Genomic DNA, 19,247 nt, shown 5'->3' with positions numbered 1-19,247 from the left:
TTGTTATTATTCTTCACTCATTTCTCCTAACTTCAATGACAAATTTACAATTAAAAATTTTCAGTTGCTATGTTTGGTTTTATTGACAATAGAAGTGATATTATATCCTGTCAAATATTAAAATATAGCTTGTGTGTATGTCTGTCTCCTACAAACAGAATAAACAGATCAGAGAAATTATAATATTTTATATCTCCTACAATTTGTTCCCATACTTGTCCTCCTACAAAATATAATAACAGATCAGAGAACATGGTTAAGAACCAGATCATAGAATTTAATATCTCCTATGAGACAAAACCAGATCAGAGACAGACAGAAAAAAAAGACATCAATTTAATATTTTTTCCCAAGAAGAAAGACATAACACATGATCATGTATAGAGCCTCCCCTCCCAAGAGAGCCTGATGACTCCCTTTTTCTGAGGGTATATAAGCTTTTCTCTGCTCACTGGTTACAGGGTGATGTCGGTTTTATTAGCATGATACAAATTAACCTATAGCAAATACTATAACAGGCAACTTAAAGACACAGGAAGGGTTTACTAAGGACAAGGATGTATAGATATTTGCTCTATTTACTCTTTGGGAGAAAGAAGATGGTGAATGGAGACTCATTAGTTGAAGTTTAGTCAAAAAGGGCATTTTGATTTGTTTACTCTCTTGGGGAGAGAGGTTAGTAAATGGGGACTTATCTGCTAGCTATCTGGGTTCAGCCTGAAGTTTTAGCCAAAGGGCATTTTCCAGGGTCTCATAAAATCCATTTGGATAATAAGGTATCTCTATCAAATCCAGGTGATCCATATATTCATTTAACAATCCCAAACTATTTTTAAAGTTCATTATGTTAATTTTTAAAAATCAAGTTATTACATTCTATTACTGTGAAAAATTTGCCTAGATTTAACACTCCTGGTTTTTTAGGTGACTAATTAAAAGTAATCTGTTGCCAAGTGAAAAATATTTATCTTGTCTGTTGTTCACTCGAGTGTGTGTGTGTGTGTGTGTGTGTGTGTGTGTGTGTAGTTCTCTAGGAACACTAATTCAATTTAATATTACATTATAATCCTGTTTGAGGTGCTAAAATTTTAAGGGCTTTTGAAAGCAATTAAAATTCAAAAATGTCTATTGAAAAGCTGTCCAGCAGCTGTGCTATATTATTTTTGCATGTGTTTTAAGACCTTGAAGTGCAGTAAAGTAGAAAGAATGTTGTATTTGGAGCCAGAAGATCAAGGTTCAAATCCTTTCAGCAAATTAGTATCATAGATTGAGAACTGGGAGGGATATTAATCCAATCCCCTCATTTCAAAGAGGAAGAAATTGAAGTCCAGAGAGGTTATATATTTCCTAATATTAACAAGTTAGTGAATGTCAGAATTAGGAGTCAAGCCAAAGTACTTTCTGACTGAAAATCCAGCATTTTGACTCCATTGTGTAAATCACAGTACGCACCAAAGCAGTATGTGATCATGGACTGGTTATTTAACCTCTCCCAGCCTTGTTTGGAAAATATTGCTGTGGGACGAGCTGATTTCTGATTTTTTTCCAGCTCTAATTCTACAATTCTACAAAATCAAGAAAATCCTATGAAAGTTATAAATTTTAAAACAAAAACTTCCACATAAAATTTACTTGAGCATACTTTAAGGTCATTAGAACCTATAAGGCAAAAATAGAACATTTAGAGAACCAATCCCATACAATGGAAAGAACCCTTTTTTAGGCATTGGAAGACCTAAGTTCTCTATCATTAACCTAAAGCCTAACAAGGTGATTTTATCTGGTTACCCCTAACTCAATCATATTTAGCTTTATAAAAATTGAAGGATGTGCCAAATAAGGTGATTCTGTAAAGTAAAACAGGTCACACTGTCAATCACTCCTTAGCCTGGAGGGTGAAGGGAAAGGGCAACTTCATAAGATTGGAAAAATCACTCTCCCCTCCCTTCCTTTGCGTAGAGCTGTCCTACGAACCCACTCCTCTTCTGGGACATTGCTGTCCTTTTAAACCTTCTATACTCAGCCTTCATGGGGAAAGAGAAAACCAGCCAACTTTGCTTACTTTCTTCTGGGGCCTTACTGGCTCACATATTTTAAAACATAATGTCTTGGTCTTAGATTCTTTCCTTGGAAGAGTCTTTCCTTCTGACTTCATCATATTGGCTCAGTCATAAATTCAACTCCACTTACTAGTCCATCAATTTCAGAAATGGGACTCCATTCCTTACTCTTCATCTTCTCTCTAGAGCTGAACAAATTAAAGGTTAAAGTTGTTTTTAAAATAACAAATTAGGGTTTTGTTAGCCTACATTTTATCATGTCAAAAACTTAGAAAAAAGTAAACATTTAAAGAGTAAAAGAAGCAACGCCACCAAATTCCCAGCTGTCCTTTTTCACATATAGACAACAGAAAGTTAAAAATGATTTTTTTTTAATGGAATCATACGGCTTTCCTCTGGAGAGGGAGGAATACATCTCTCCAACACCTGAAGCTTGATCAGTCCTGCAAATTTCATCCAGGCCACAGGCCGCTCTTAAATCACCCTCATTGCTTCCTGCTCAGATCTAATTGTTGCCACCTTCCTAGAATTCTGAAAGTGGCATTTAATGGCCAAACTTGGGGGAGGGGGTGTTGTATCTGTATTTTTACTTTATTATGGAACATTTCCCCTTCAATTCTGAAAACGTCCCTTCATTTTAGCTTTGCTTGTATCTCTCACTCTGTTCTCCATTTCTGCTATGTCTGAGATGACTTCCGCTCATTCATGAACTTAGGACAACAGAATATCTAGACTTGGAGCTTCGTGGAACGTGAAGTAAGAATGGGTCGGAATGTAGGATAGTGCAGTTCATTCTAGAACTCTTAAGAAAAAGTAGAAAGGAAAAACAAAAACACGTTAGATAGGCTTAGGGACCCGGAGAAGCAGTGAGTAAGTACTTAGGGACGGACGTGGCCTAAGGGTGAAAAGATAAGGACCATCTTCCCCCAGGTGAGTCAGAGGGGAGCGCTTTCAGCTCCTGGCCGGAACTAGCTTTGGGTTGCTAGGGACGCCGCGCCCTTAGTAACCATGATGGAGAACGAAGAAGGGGTGTCGGCGGTGGACAATGTAGTTACCCAGTTTAACACTTACGAAGATTTTCTGGACTCACAGATTACCACACTGGACCTCTATTACCTGGAGGTAAGTGAGGTGCCCGCGCCCCCCCTCCCTCAGCCTGCCAGTCGGACCACCCACAGGAGAAGTCGGCCGGGCTCCGTAAACATCCCGGGGAAAGTTTGATCCAGCCCGTTTCACCCCCGTGCAGAGCAGCACAGCCACGCGCGCACCCACGCAGCTAGCCCGCGCAAGGACGGATGCATCTCTAAAAGAGGTTGCAGCCGGGGTGGCTGCGAACTGCTTGCCACACGGGGCGGTGAATTAGGGGCAGGGGTAGGCTGGTAGTGTTCCCTCCCCCCACCCGTTTCCCCTGGGATCTTGACTCCCTTTCTTTTTCCAGCCCAGCAAATGGCAAGTCACCTTCAGTAATCCGTGGGGCTTGTCCCGTGTAGAGGCAAATAATAGAACTATAAATAGATTTGGAGAGGGGAGGAGCCCCAAAAGACATCTAGTACATTTAACGTGAGAAAATGGACACCCAGAGAGGACAGTGGCGTGAATTTAAGAGGCAGGGTCTGAGCTTGCTCCCCTGACGCCAGAGTTCGTGCCCATTCCCATAGGGATCGATCTAGACAGTTTTTAAAAGAACCTACTATGTAGTACAAGCTATAGAATAGGTTCTAAGGGGTGCAAAGACAATTAAAAAAAAAGTTCTTTCCTTCTTAGAGCTTATATTTTACAAGGGTCTGAGTGGGGTGAGGAAAGAGCATATTGCAAGGAACACTGAAAATCTGGGTCCGCATGCTAGGTCAGTGTGACTGGTTAAGGGTCTTCACCTCCCCGATGCTCGGTTTCCTAATTTGGAAAATAAAGATCTTAGAATTTTCTTCCAGTTTTTACTTCCGGTGAATATTACCTTCATTAGAATCTTACTGTGGTTATGCTACCTTTCCGTCTAGTGCAGAAAGCAGAGTTAGTCTCACTGCTTACAAATGACTCCATCCCAAATGATTATTTTGGGGAGGAGGCAACCCCTAGACGAACGAATTTGGGGTTAAATTGAATGTCAGAACTTGAATCTCTCTCTTCCCCTTTGCTACATAAGTCTAGGGATCTTCATCTTTGTAATTAATATAACAGATGCAGCAAACAAAACAGGCTAACTCCAGATTTTAAAGTAGGAAACTGATGAATGTTAATAATGTTGATAGAAGATTTCAATGAAAATAGTTATGACCCCCAAATTTCACTTTAAAGTATTTTGCTTTGCAAGGGGTGAAAAATAGCTTCATTCTTTCCCTCTCCATTTTGACCATGCTGGCTAACATAGCATTCTGACTTTTTGGTCTCAAGACCCCTTCACACTCTATAATTATTGAGGCTTCCCCTACCCAAGAGCTTTTGTTTATGTGGTAATAGCTAGCATTATTTACTATATTCTAAACAAACAAAAAACAACCTTAGTAATATTATGAAAACCATTTTGGCCTAGTGCACTCCTAAAAAGGGTTTCAGGTACCCTTAGGTATTCCCAGACAATACTTTGGGAAGAGCTGGGTTTAAGAAAGTTGAGTTTTGTATTATTAACATCTGAGTTCTCATTGTTGGGTCTATGAACCTGATACTTTAAAAATTATTTGGATAACTGTGTTTAAATATAATGTATTTCCTTTGCAATGCTATGTATTTTATTCATTTAAAAACACCATTCTGCAGAGTATATGGGCTTCTCCAGAGAGTCAAAGAGGTCTGTGACACAACAAAATTTAAGAACCCTTTTCATAGAGGAAAAAAAACTCAGGTACAGACTTCAAAAATCATTGGAGCAATTACTATTTTTATACTAAAGCCTGAGGTAGAAAACATTTATGAAAATAGGTTTATACTATATTTAATATAATATCTTTAATATAATTTGTATTTATATCAATGTATTATAGATAATATGGAATACACAACATATATTATTTATAAAACACAACATAATGAAAATATAACATGATTGATATGATGCAATACAATATTCTAATATAATGTGGCAAACCGTACCTAAAAGAAAAAAAACCCAGTCCCTTTGCTTAATAATTTTGTGTTTACTTGAATTAAGAACATGCAAAAAAAAAAAAAAAGGGGCAGCTAGATGGCACAGTGGATAGAGCACTGGCCCTGGAGTCAGGAGTACCTGAGTTCAAATCCGGCCTCAGACACTTAACACTTACTAGCTGTGTGACCCTAGGCAAGTCACTTAACCCCAATTGCCTCACTAAAAAAAAAAAAAAAAAAAAAAAAAAAGAACATGCTAGCCCTGTGACTTTATAGACATAGGGCCTCTTAGTGATCAAGTTGTTCTTCTTCTTTTTTTAACCAAATCTAATAATAATAATAAAAGTTCTGCAATTTATAATCATAAAAAGCAGTCTGAGGGCACCAAGAGGTTAAGTGACTTGTATGACTCACGTTTTCATGCCTCAGAGTCTAACTATATCCATCACACCATGCTGGTTACCTCTAACTCAATCATATTTAGCTTTATAAAAATGGAAGAATGTGGAGGAAAAAACTTAAGGAGAAACTTTAAAAAATTCTTTTAATATTGGCGAAATTTATCTTTATGACCTCATTACAAAACTAAAAAATTATCCTAAATCATAGCATCTTAAAGATTGAAGGGCTCAAAGTTGATTATAGTAAAGTGGGATTTTCAATATTTTGTTGAATTTATTTTTCATTATTTTCTCCATCTTACACTTCAATTTAACAATTTAAAAGCAAATAAAAAGACCTATGTTACAAATCAATCTATCTATACACACACATATATGCTATATATAACATATATAAACACATATACTCACACACATATAGTCAAGCAAAACAATTTCCCATATTGTTCATATTATTCAAAAATATGTTTCATTTTGTATATTGAGTCCCTTACTTTTCTGTCAAGAGAAGAATAGCATAGTTCATCATCAGTCCTCTGGAACTGTGATTAGACCTTGAATTGACTAGAGTTCTTAGGCTTTCAAAGGTACTAACTTTACAATGTCAAATGGTGTTGTATCAATTATTCTTCTAGTTCTGTTCATTTTATTCTGCATCAGGTCATACAAGTTTCCCTAGGTTTCTCTGAATGTATCCCTTCCATCATTATAGAATAGTAATATTTCATTACATTAATACATAATTTCATTACATTAGTAACATAACTTATCTAGCTGTTCTGCAATTGATAGACATCCTCTTTCATTTCTAGTCCTTTGCCACAACAAAAAGAGCTACTATAAATATTTTTGTACTTTGGTTCCTTTCCTCTTTCTTTGATGCTTTTAGGATATAGGCCTAGTAAAGGTGTCACCAGATCAAACTTTAGTGACTTTGTGGGCATATTTTCCCAACTTGTCTCCAACATGTAGCAATTCAGAGTTCCATTACACAATTCACAGTGAATTAATGTTTGTTTTCCTGTAACCTCTCCAATATATGTAATTTTTCTTTTTGTTATCTTTGTTAATCTGTTGAGTCTGAGGTAGAACCTTAGAAGTACATTATTTTGTAGTTTTTCTAATTATTAGTGATTTGCAGCATTTTTTTTTTCATATGCTTGTTGATAGTTTGACTTTTTCCCTTTGAGAATTGCCTGCTCATGCCCTTTGACCATTTATCAGTTGGGGAATGACTCATATTCTTAACAAATTTAAATCAGTTCCTTATTTATTTTGGAATTTGCTGCAGAGATTTTTTCCCCCAGATAATTTTTCCATTTTCATTTTAGCAGCAATTGTTTTGTACATGGTGTCTTTTATTATGAAATTGGGTGGGGACATATATTAAAGTGATACCAGTCTCTGGGGACCAAACTTCACTAACTAGTTCTAGAAGACAAATGTATTCCCCAATTAAGGGTAAAGATACAACTGATTCCTTTTTTCTGAAGACACATTTTTGAAAATCATTAATTGTTCCTAGTTATAATAGTCTTTAGATTTTGAAAATGTAATTTTTAAAGTATTTAGAGGTAGGTTCAGTTGATAGATAGATGTACTTGGAATCGGGAAAAGCTGGGTCCAGATTCTGCCTCTGGCATTTAATAGCTGGGTCAAGTCAGCAAGTTGACAAGAATTTATTTTATTTATTTTTTGGGGGGAGTGTGTGGGGCAATGAGGGTTAAGTGACTTGCCCAGGGTCACACAGCTAGTAATTGTCAAGTGTCTGAGGCCAGATTTGAACTCAGGTCCTCCTGATTCCAGGGCCAGTGCTTTATCTACCTAGCTACCCCCACCCCCAAGCATTTATTAATCATTGAGGAACTGAGCTAAGGGCTGATAAATCAAACACAAACAAAAAGAAGATGGTCCCTGACCACAAAGAGCTTATAGTCTAATAGGGAAAGACCGCACATGAAAGGAAGCTGAACAGCCAGAGGGGAATGGGGAGGAAGAGCCAAAGCAGGATCATGATAGAGAACAAAGTCTGCAGGCAGAAGAGGAGCCCAGGGAGGAAAAGACATGGATGACTTGGGACCTTTCCTTAAAATGACTATTCAGGGAGGAACCAACCAGTCAGGGAAAGGCTTTACCCTGGAGTGAAATTCTATGGTCAGAAGGCTGTTATATTGTGGTAGGGAAATTTTGGAAAGTCATGAGTGGAACCCAGACAGGAAAAACATGTCTTGGCTGGAAACTCTCGTTAAAATGATGGTTCTATGTGTGATAGTAGGTCATTTAATTTCTTGAGCCTCAGAAAACTAAGACTAAGGCAAATTATAATTTTAAGGGAAAAAGTAAGTTCTTTTCCCTCCTAAAAATCTGAAAGTAGTACAGCACTTGTAATTTATTCCTTTTAGTTAAAATAAGTGTTCCTGTGGCCATAATAAAATATGAAAAGTGATTTTCCCTAGAGAACAATCTATGAAAATTATGCCCTTCCCCAAACCAATGACTTGGGGTCTACATTTGGAAATAGATTGTTTCATTTCTTTTCCATTCCTACAGATTCACAAGCTAGTATTTTTTTTTCAGCAGGCATTAATCCCAGAATATCCAAGCTGTGAAGGACTTCAAAGACATTTTTTAATTTTTCCCAATTGCATATTAAAGCAATTTAAACTTTTTTGAAAAGAAGTTTTGAGTTCCTCATTTAGTTCCTCCTTCTTCCCTGAGATGGTAAGCGATCTGCTATAGGTTAAACATGTGCAAGCTTATAAAACATTTCCATATTAGTCATTTTGTACAAGAAGACGATTTTTTTAAAAAAGAATAAAAAAGGAAAGTAAAAATACGGTACTTCAGTCTGTATTCAGACAATGTCAGTTTCTTCTCTGGAGGTTGATAGCATGTTTCATAGAGATCTTTGGGATTGTCTTAGATCATTGTATTGCTGAAAATAGCTAAGCCTTTCATGGTTGTTGATTGTACAATTGTACAATATTGCTGTTATTGTGTACAATGTTCTCTTGCTTCTGCTCATTTCACTCTGCATCAGTTCATTTAAGTCCTCAAAGAAAATCTTGTCTACACTGTTGTTGTTTGTCCATTCCCGAAGAGGACCTTGACATTGGGGTGATGTCATAACTTGCAGTGAGGGAGGGCTTTGCAAGATCACCGACATCACTCTCTCCTCTAGAGCCATCTGGGTCCAATGGCAAGATATATATCAGGATATGACTGGAGATGGCTCCAGATGTTTAAGGCAATTGGGGTTAAGTGACTTGCTAAATGTCACACAGCTAGTAAGTTCTGAGGTGAGATTTCAATTCAGGTCCTCCCAACTTCAGGGTCAGTGCTCTATCCACTGAGCCACCTAACTGCCCCTCTCTAAACTATAGTTGAACTAGAATATACCTTACAAAATAGCAGATTGGTGGCCATCCCTCTGTGTAGCTGAGGTAATCAAGGAACAAGTCACTGGTATCAGATTGATTAAGAAAATGGGAATTTGGGGTATTTGAGAAACCAATAGCATGAATGTTAAGGTCACTTAGTATGAGATCAGGAATTTTTCTGGAGAATGAAATTGTGAACCAGGCAATGAATTTATCAAGAAAAGAAGCAGAATGTCCTAAGTTTGACCAGTAATGAATTGGGTGATAAATTTGGATAGAGTAAACCTCAAAAGAGGAGGAATTGATAAGCAATACTCATCAAGGGAGAGACTAGAAGAGGCAATGGGGATCAAGGAGTGTTGTGATTTACTCACCAATACTAGTGAAAATGCGGAACCAATCCTAGGAGAAACAACCAAGGGACCTATTGTGAAGGTCTTCATCTTATAATTACCCATTAATTGCTATTTCACTGACTAAAATCTCTGAATTCCCTCTATCCCACCACAACCTACCACCATTTCCTCCCTCCCCAACCCTCACTCCTCCTAAACTTAGTGTATTCTTGGCCCTTACTGCAGCCTCCTATTGCTTCACCTATTTGTGTTCACCCAGGCCAACACCCGTACTCTATTTTCATTTTCTGCCTTTCCAAATTTTGACCTTTCAGTAATTCAGATCAATCTTATACTGCCCTCAGAATCTCCCTTCAGCTGGTATTGCTCAATTATGGTCAGTTGCATTCTTGGCAAGAGAGAAATGCCATGGCAACAAGACCTTAAGAGTGACATTTGGGGCTTGGATAAGGGAGTAGGCGCAATTCATTGGAGAACTGCTATGGGGAGAAAATATGCCCTATTCTGGATATTGACAGCATGAGGGGGAAAAACAGTCATTCCACCAGAGTTATAGTTCTGGCCTTTTACCTCTTTTACCCCATAATCTTAGCTCACCTGTAAGATACTTCTTTACTGTGCTCAAAGAATAATTTGTACAGGTTGGACCAAGAGTCATGAAGGGGTTTCAGTATTTAATAACTCCTTTATTTTTTGTTTTTAAGTTACAATACCATAGCATCATACTCAGTTTATATAGGAAATGAATTTATATTATGTGTGAAAAATAAAGAAAAAATAATTTTTTTAAGTTATTAAAATATTATGACTTTTGAGGGCAACTAGGTGGTACAGTGGATAAAACACCAGCCCTGAATTCAGGAAGACCTGAGTTCAAATCCAGCCTCAGACACTTGACACTTTACTAGCTGTGTGATCCTAGGAAAGTCAATTAACCATCATTGCCCTGCAAAAAAAAAAAAAAGAGAGAGAAAAAGAAAAAAAATTATGACTTTTGGCTTACCCTGTACTAATACTGATAGATAGATTTCTCTCTGCCTTTGAACTCATTATAGTAGAATTTGTCAACATTGCACTAGAGAAAAAATTTGTGTTCAAGTGAAAAGGATAACAATAACCTGTTGTTTTCAGAGACAAATGATAAAATCAAATGAACACACCCATCTATGAAGAACTTTCCAAATTTTTTAAAGAAATGAAGAAAATTATCTCCATGCATATTGAATACATCAAGTTTTAAAACATTTAAGATACTTCTTAAATCCATTTAATAAGTCAAAAAATCAAATAAGCTGTGGAGATGCCTGGCTAGCTTTGAAATAATAGATGACCCAGGACTTGGGCTAAAGGATCAAAGTGACAATCGCTTCCAAAGTTGTTTGGGGGCGCAGCTAGGTGGCGCTGCAGTGGATGAAGCACCAGCCCTGGATTCAGGAAGACCTGAGTTTGGGGCACCTAGGTGGTGCAGTGGATAAAGCACCCGCCCTGGATTTAGGACTCCCTGAGTTCAAATGCAGCCTCAGACATTTGACACTTAACTAGCTGTGTGACCCTGGGCAAGTCACTTAAACCTCATTGCCCTGCAAAAAAAAAAAAAAAAAAGGAAGACCTGAGTTCAAATCTGACCTCAGACACTTGACATGTACTAGCTGTGTGACCCTGGGCAAGTCACTTAACTCTCATTGCCCTGTGCAAACAACAAATAAGTAAATAAAGGCAAACATCATGTCATTTAAAAAAAATTAAAAAAACCAAACAAAGGTTTTTCTGTTTTGTTTTGTTTGTTTGTTTTTGTGGCCCCATTTCAAAGGAAAGGTTTCTGTGCAGCTATTTTGATATTAGGTAACCCTTAGGAATAATGAAATAGTTAAGATTGGAAACATTAATCTTCCCATCTAATAAGATAAGCTAAATTTAGGTGGCTAGATTACACACACACACACACACACACACACCCTCTCAATGCCTCCTGAACAGCACCAGATGTTATAGTGCTGGTTACGTTATATTGGTGGCATCAGCAAAATCCTTTGCAGAATGATTTCCAGTGTGCCCTTGGAGTGAATACACAGCGCCCCACTGACATTTTGGGTGGAATTCTGATTGAATCACAGAGTGATGCTAGAAATTGAGGTGGGGAGGGTCTACCTGTACTCATGCTGGCTCCCTCATAGTCCCTGTGAGTTCCTATAGATAATAGAATTCTAATTTTAAATAAAGTGTTCCAATCTACCAAATTATCCCCCCCCAACTACTTAATAATAGCATTTTAAAGCATAAGCTACTAATGTAGTTTTAAAGTTCTTGCTTTTTAGTTGCTGGTTATGAAACCTGAAGAACAATACTTTTATAGCAGTGATGTCTATATCATGGTTAATACAGTGGCTGCTCAGTCCTTTATTATTATTTTTTTCTTTCTGTTTGTAGTGAGTTCTCTGACTTGGAAGCTTTGGATTATAGCAATGATGTTTCTGAGAGTTTTCATATTTAGATTTCTTTTAGGAGGTGATTTGTGGATCCTCCCCCCCCCCCATGGGGCAATGAGGGATAAGTGAATTTCCCAGAGTCACACAGCTAGTAAGTGTCAAGTGTTTAAGGTGGGATTTGAACTCAGGTCCTCCTGAATTCAGGGCTGGTGCTTTATCTACTGTGCCACCTAGCTGTCCCTGTGGATCCTTTTTAAATTTCCACCTTGCCTTCTGGTTCTAAGATATCTGGGGAGTTTTAATATTTCTTTAAAAAAAACCCATTTTTTGAAATATGTTGTGCTAGCTCCTTTTTTTGGCCATTAGTGTTGATAGGAGTGATATGAGATTGTTGTTTTGCCGTGAAATTTTTGTGTGTCCATATGGGTTCATCTAGATGTGGCTCCCAGAGAGGCAAGAATAGATGATTTATTCCCCCACCCCCTCCATCTTTTCCCAAGGGAGACTTTGATTACTTCCAGGAGGGGAAACAGGAGGTGGGGGCCAGAGGCTAGGTACCCTGCTCTTCTCAAAATGTGGAGTGCACTGTGATAGACTTATAACTGTTTGCTTCCTTACATATTGTTAGTCTAGGGGAAGTACTTTTTATGTTCAAACTACACTCCTGATTGCTGGTCTTTAATTGGAAAGAAGGGCCCCAAACTATAGAACCAAGGCCTGACTTCCTAACACTTGGAAGTTCCATAAAGAATACACATAGAAGACAGCAAAAAAAAAAATTCATTTATCCAAGTTGGTAGAAAAACAAAAATCAGAGAAAGTGTACATAAGAAAATGTATACTTATTTACTCAATAATAAAGAATGAAGGGGCTCTCTTATTAGGAGTAAGATAACTTAGAGCGAGAGAGCAAGAGAGTGAGAGCATGAGAGAGCCAGAGCGTGAAAGAGTGAGAGAGAGCGAGAGAGAGCGAAAGAGAGAGCGAGAGAGAGCAAGAGAGTGAGAGCATGAGAGAGTGAGAGTGAGAGCGAGAGAGCAAGAGAGAGTGAGAGAGTGAGAGCGAGAGCGAGAGTGAGAGCGAGAGCGAGAGCGAGAGCGAGAGAGAGAGAGAGAGAGAGAGAGAGAGAGAGAGAGAGAGAGATTTCAACCAAGGGGAAATTTCCCAAAGTCTCTAGTGTGGTAAGGTTGAGATGGGGATATGATAGAGATTGCCAGCTTCTTTTCATACCACTTCTTCCCAGAGTTTTTTTTCTCCCTTCATTGATCTGCAGAGAATTTAGAAAAGTTCTCTCTTGAAGCTGGAATTCATAAGAGCCCTGATCTCTCTTCTTTCCAGTTGTTAGTAATTCTGCTTATTCCTCACAGAGGTACAAAAAAATTGAACAAGCAGTTTCAACTAATAAGGAGAAAGACACATACAATTGGAGATCATAGCTAAGGCATATATTTTAATAGTCCAAAGATTCTTTTTTTTTTTCTTCTCGATTTGTTTTCCAGGTCAGTTGTTTTTACTATGAGATACTTTACATTTTCTTGTATTATTTCAGCCTTTTGACTTTGTTTTAATATTTCTTGTCTCATGCAATTACTGGCTTCTATTTAGTCTGTTCTCATTTTCAGGGAGTTTGTTCTTTGGGCAAGGCTTTTTAGCTCTTGTGCCAAGCTGTTAATTCCCTTTACAATTTTTTATTCCATAGCTCTCAATTTTTTTCCAACTATTTTTCCCTCAAGTACTCTCATTTTACTTATAAAAACATTTTTCACTTTTTTTTACTCTCAATTCATCTCTTCCAGGGATTCTAGTTAAGTTTGTGTTTTTCTTGTGTTTTTCTCTGAGTCATTGCTTGTAAATGGTTTGGAGTTATTCTTCTCCCTGTTTGGGTATTGAGTGTCCTTGCAACCATAAAAGCTTTTTATGGTGAGGTTCTTTTTTTGTTGTTTGTTTGTTTATATTCCAATCTATTTCCTGACTTCAGACTTGGTGTTAAGGCTAGGCTCTGGAAAGAAAATCTGGGCTGGTCCTATTGTTGCTTTCTTGGGTTTTTGAGTATAATGTTATTCTGGGATCTTAGGGACAGGCAAAGGATTTGCAAGCTTTCAGTGCTCCCAAAGTGATCTGATCCAGAACAAAGTCTGATTGCTGGACTCCTGATTAGAGCTTTCCAAGTTCCTTACCTGTATTTTTTTTGGGGGTGGTGGTAAGGCAATTGGGGTTAAGTGACTTGCCCAGGGTCACACAGCTAGTAAGTTGTTAAGTGTCTGAGGTCGGATTTGAACTCAGGTCCTCCTGAATCCAGGGCCAGTGCTTTATCCACTGCACCACCTAGCTGCCCCAAGAGTGAAACTCTTAACTGCCCAAGGTCACATAGCTGGTGTCAAGTGTCTAGAGCTGGATTTGAACTCAGGTCCTCCTGAATCCAGGGCCGGTGATTTATCCACTGTGCCACCTAGCTGCCCCCTCCTTACCTGTATTTCAGCAGCATAAGCAACAGTATAATGTGGAAAAAGCAACAGTAACTGTATAAGCAACAGTAGATTGCAACTGGACTCCTTCCCTGTGTGCCAACTGGAACGTTCTTTTGATTCAGTGGCTGAATTATAGGCTCCCCTTTGGCCTGGGATTCTTGCCTCCCTTGTGCCCCTGTAAGCTGGGCTAGGAAGTGAGGTCCTGCTCTGGCCCTGGGTTCTGAGTCACACTACTGCTTTTGCAGTTCCCCCTTTCTTCTGTACACAGCCCAGGGTGACTGGGGTGTGTGCTCCTTCTGCACTACTTAGGAAGACTACTATGCAGGTCCCCTTCTCAGTCCTCTCAATATCTGTGATTGAGAACTAGGCAGTAGGGGGGCAGCTAGATGGTGCAGTGGATAGAGCACTGGCCCTGGAGTCAGGAGGACCTGAGTTCAAATCCGGCCTCAGACACTTAACGCTTACTGGCTGTGTGACCCTGGGCAAACTCCCATTGCCTCACTAAAAAAAAAGAGAGAACTAGGCAGTAGGGGCCAAGGCTTCTGGTTCACACTAGTCCCCATCAGGTTTGGGACCTCCTCTTGCCCTGGTGCCCAGCATCTCGCTGGGCACCAGAATGCTGCATATGCAGCTACTTCCCGTCAGCTCCATCCCCAGTGTCTGCAGACCTCTCTCTGTGTCTCCCTATTCCAAACTGGGCCTCAACAAATGACTCGTTGCACCTCTTTCCTGGATTTCCCCATTTTGATTTGGTCAGGTGCATGTTTCAAATCTAATTAAAGGGATTTGTGGAAGGGAACTCGACTGGACTGGTTCCTACCACTCCTCAATAGATAGTTATGTCCCCAGGCAAGAGACAGGACAGTATAATAAACAGAGAGCCAATCTTGTAGTCGGGAAGACCTGGGTCCACATCTTGCCTCTGGCCAATACAGAGTATGTGGCCCTGGATAAGTCATACCACCTCTTCAGTGCCCTCAGACAAGTCTGGGGGATTAAAAGTTGCAGAACAGTTTACAAACATGCACTGGTGGAAGGGGTCTCCTAAGGAGGAACACCACCACTACTAATGAAATCGCAGATTTAGTCTGGAAAGTAAATGGACAAAGCACTCTCCTAGTCTCTAGGGACATAAATCAGTGCCAGATCTTAAGGAATTTATATGCTCTTTGGAGGAAATGGAGGAGATGCGATAAACAGCATACAACGCAAATGAAGACGGGAAAGAGAATGAGCAACCGATTGAATCAGAGCCCAGAGAAAGAAGGTGGTATTAGTTCTGAGTCTTGAGGGAAGACAAGGATTCTGAGAGATGAGGAGAAATTGTATTCCAGGAAAATACCTCCAGATGAGAAATGGAGTGTCAGGTCTGAGCAAAGGCTAGAATTTCTGTTTTTCTGGGATAGCGAGTTCATGAAAGGAAGTATGAAATAAAGATAGGAAGGTAGTTAGGAACCAAGTTGTGGAGGCATAAAATGCCCTCCATTTGATTTCAAGCATTTATGAGACTGATCTAGGACCACTCATGTTTTGGTTTTCTTCAAATGCAAGAACTGCTCCTTGTGTCGTGAGGCAGCCTTGGGTGTTGTTTGCTTCTTAGAGCTAGAAATGTGAGCTAGGATCAAGGCTGTTAACTTGGATGCTGCCAGATGGATGAGCACATTTGTCATGACCTAGAGAGGTCGGACCGTTGATTACACAGGGGGTTCACCACTTTGAACATGTTAATAAGGTCACTCTGCCAAGTCTTCATTTTTATTTTCTCAAGTGAATCTTGAGCCATAGAATCACAGAAGTTCCAGATATGCATTGGAACCCCAGTAAGTTGACTATTCACTGGAAAGAGGCTCTTTTTTTTAAAAAAAATTTTCCTACCAAAAACAAGACGCTGAGTCCCAGTCACATAAGCCAAAAGATTTTACTTGTTTAGACAGAGGTAGCAGTCAAATTGCCACGATCTCCATTTCTACAAGGCACCGATTTATATTTTCAACGGTTTAAAGGGGGGAATGGATTAAGCAATAGAGGAAAAATGTAAGTGATATCATACATTTTGTGGAATCTGTGCTTACTTTCTTAAAGTGGGATATTTGTATATCCCATTTCTAAAACATTTTGACTCATAATTGTCTTTGTGATTTCATAAGCGTCATATTGTCAGAAATAAAAAATCCTGGGGCAGCTAGGTGGCGCAGTGGATAGAGCACTGGCCCTGGAGTCAGGAGTACCTGAGTTCAAATCCGGCCTCAGACACTTAACACTTACTAGCTGTGTGACCTTAAGCAAGTCTCTTGACCCCAATTGCCTCACTAAAAAATAAATAAATAAATAAAAAAATCCTGGACTTTCCCTTTTGGTGAATATATGAAGGCTTTATTACATTCTTTTAAGAATGAGCATGACTATAGAAGAGTGGTGGGCTTTGCCACTGCAAGATACTCTTTTTAATCCCTAATCCTTTCGGAAAGGTCCTTCCTCTCTTTACCTCATTGGTTGAGGACTAAGAGGTATACAATCTTCCAGGAACGTCTCTACATATTTCCCCTTAAAATGTCTCCCCTTCCATTACATACATCACATGTTTGACAATGGTGGCAGTCTCTGCCTTTGGGGTGTTGGCAATTAATATGCATAAGCTAATTAAGCAAGCACAGTACAAACTAGCTTTAACCTTTGGCACACTTGGACTAGCTGGACTACTAGCCTTGAGGTTCTCTTCTATATCTACTTTTAGGCACCTGAAGGGCTGTCTTTTAGTCTTGAGGTCCCCTTTCTGCAATCCTCCTTTCTTACCCAGACTCCCTCCCTGTCTTGTTTTCTGAGATGACAGCATTTTTTTCTGGTGGAAGACTTTATTTCATTCCTTTCAATATCTGTTCTAATTATCAAGAAGGCTCCAAAATGGAATTGTTCCTGTTCTTCCATTTCAGTCCTCACAAATGGTTATTGATGAAATATTGTAATGAAATAGTAGAGTAGAAAGAATAATTCAACTTCACAATTACAATTAAGTTACATATAGAAAAATCTATAAAGGAGGTCATGGAAGCAATGTTTAGTCAAGATAACATTATATAACTAGAACTAAGACCAGGACCCCAGCTGTCCAGTCATAGAATTCTTTGATTTTTAAGCTTGTGAGGTTATTAATAATAGTGGAAAGATTATATTTTCTGGGTATTTCCATTTCCAGAGAATATTATCTTTTAAGTTAGGGTCATATATTTAGAGCTGGAAAGGACCTTAAAGTATAGTTCTCTCATTTTCCAGATGACAAAACTAAGGATTAGAATATTTAAGAGATTTGCCCAGAGTCATACAACTAGTAATTGTCAGAGGCAGGATTTAAACTGTGTCACCCTCACTCCAATTCCAATTCTTGTTTTAAGCTTTGTTGTTATTCATCATCATTTGGGGAAGGGGGGTGGGGCAATGAGGGTTAAGTGACTTGCCCAGGATCACACAGCTAGTAAGTGTCTTAGGCTAGATTTGAACTCAGGTCCTCTTGAATCCAGGGCTGGTGCTTTATCCACTGTGCCACCTAGCTGCCCCTCCTCATCATTCATTCTTGAAGAGGACCAATGACATCAGGAGTCTTGACTTGTGAGTGAACTGGATTTAAATGAAGCAGGACTGTACAAAGCCATCAGCCTTACTTTCTCCTCCAGAGTCAATGGAGTTCAGTTGTAAGACATATGTCAGGACAACTAGTTATGTATGGGTCCGGATGCAGTGGGAGACCTTGGTTTTTTTAAGCTAAGGTCTTTCCCAGGTCTCAGTTTGTCTGAGTTAATCCCCATTCAATAATTAAAGGCTTGTTAAGAATTGAGGCAAAAGATGGTCTAGTTTGCCTTCATAAAAGACTCAATCTGGGAAGAGAAGACCCTCAGAGTTTATGACCAGAACATAAACAATTGCTATTTACACTCACTCTGAGACATCAAAATCCAGTGAGCTAGAGAGGCTTGGAATGTGGGCTATCATTGGCCTATCAATGAAATCTAGAGTGATTTGAGTTTACAGGTGCTGTCTACTAGTTCCATTTGAATCTCAATGGGCTTTATCAAAGGCTGGTTTTTCAGAGCTCTATTTCAAGAAATTATAAATGAATGAAAACTACATGAGACAGAAAAGTTAATTGTCCCAGTTTATTGGGAAAAAAGATGATGGAATAAATAAATAGGGAAGAAAAAAATCTAGCCCCCAAACCCCAAGATACCATGCAAAGTAAAAGGAGGAGGAAGGTTGAGTTCCCTTTTCCCCAGAGTCAGGAGAGAGGACCAAGGGCAGTTGTCAGTCTGTCTGTCACTCACCCCCTCCCTTTTCCCTCTGCCTTTCTTCCCCCTCTCTTTACTGCCTTCCCCTCCTCTTCCACTCCATTACCCCTCTTCCCTTACCTGACCAATTATCCTGCATGTGTATGCCTTGCATTTGGTAAACATGTGCAATGTGTATCTCCTGAGGACTTCTCACCTCCAGGAAGTGGGGAATGGCATAGGAGAATAATTTGTTCCATCCACCATGAAGGTGGCCGAAGTAGGTGCTGTGGAGTGTTTGGTCAGACATCAAAGATGCCAAGTTCAACCACTGCATCCAGTACCAACGCCAGTCATTCTGACTCTGGCTTGTCACTGGACTTCGATGACTCTGAAAGAGAGAGTAAGGCTGAGGACTTTGTACAATTCTGCCTCATTTAAATCCAACTCACACCTGAGTCAAGACATCAGCCCGTGATGTCATTAGTCTTCCTCAGAAACAAAGGATGAACAACAACAAGGTTCACTTTCAAATTGCATTTAATACCAGATTTGAGCCATCTTAAGAGTACTTGCCTCAGAATTATCTCAGAATAATATCCTTGAGAATATTCAGATCTGTTAGAGAAAAACAATTATTTAATCAAAATCAAGCAGGAAAAGTTTCCCTGTCACCTAAACTAAAGATGAAATCTGCTCTGGTGTATTTTTTTTTAATTTTATTTTATTTGGTCTGAGCCGGTACTATTTGCAAAGGAAAGCACGGCACAGTGGATAGGGTGCTAAATTTGGAATCCTGGGGTCAAGTGCTGCTTCTGATA

General features: G+C 39.1%; 1 protein-coding gene across 1 annotated transcript in view; it reads left to right on the top strand.

The window, feature by feature from the left end:
- Positions 1-3,068: 3,068 nt before the first annotated feature.
- CFAP299 (cilia and flagella associated protein 299) overlaps positions 3,069-19,247 on the top strand; it is a 450,588-nt gene continuing 434,409 nt past the window's right edge. The window contains exon 1 of the mRNA XM_043973224.1: positions 3,069-3,182. Coding sequence (XP_043829159.1) covers positions 3,069-3,182 — 114 coding nt within the window. The remainder of the gene's footprint in view (positions 3,183-19,247) is intronic.

The sequence above is a fragment of the Dromiciops gliroides genome, chromosome 6 (genome assembly GCF_019393635.1).
Source record: "Dromiciops gliroides isolate mDroGli1 chromosome 6, mDroGli1.pri, whole genome shotgun sequence".
Taxonomy (NCBI): domain Eukaryota; kingdom Metazoa; phylum Chordata; class Mammalia; order Microbiotheria; family Microbiotheriidae; genus Dromiciops; species Dromiciops gliroides.
The sequence above is the reverse complement of the archived record's forward strand: the minus strand, read 5'-3'. Positions and strand labels throughout refer to the sequence as shown.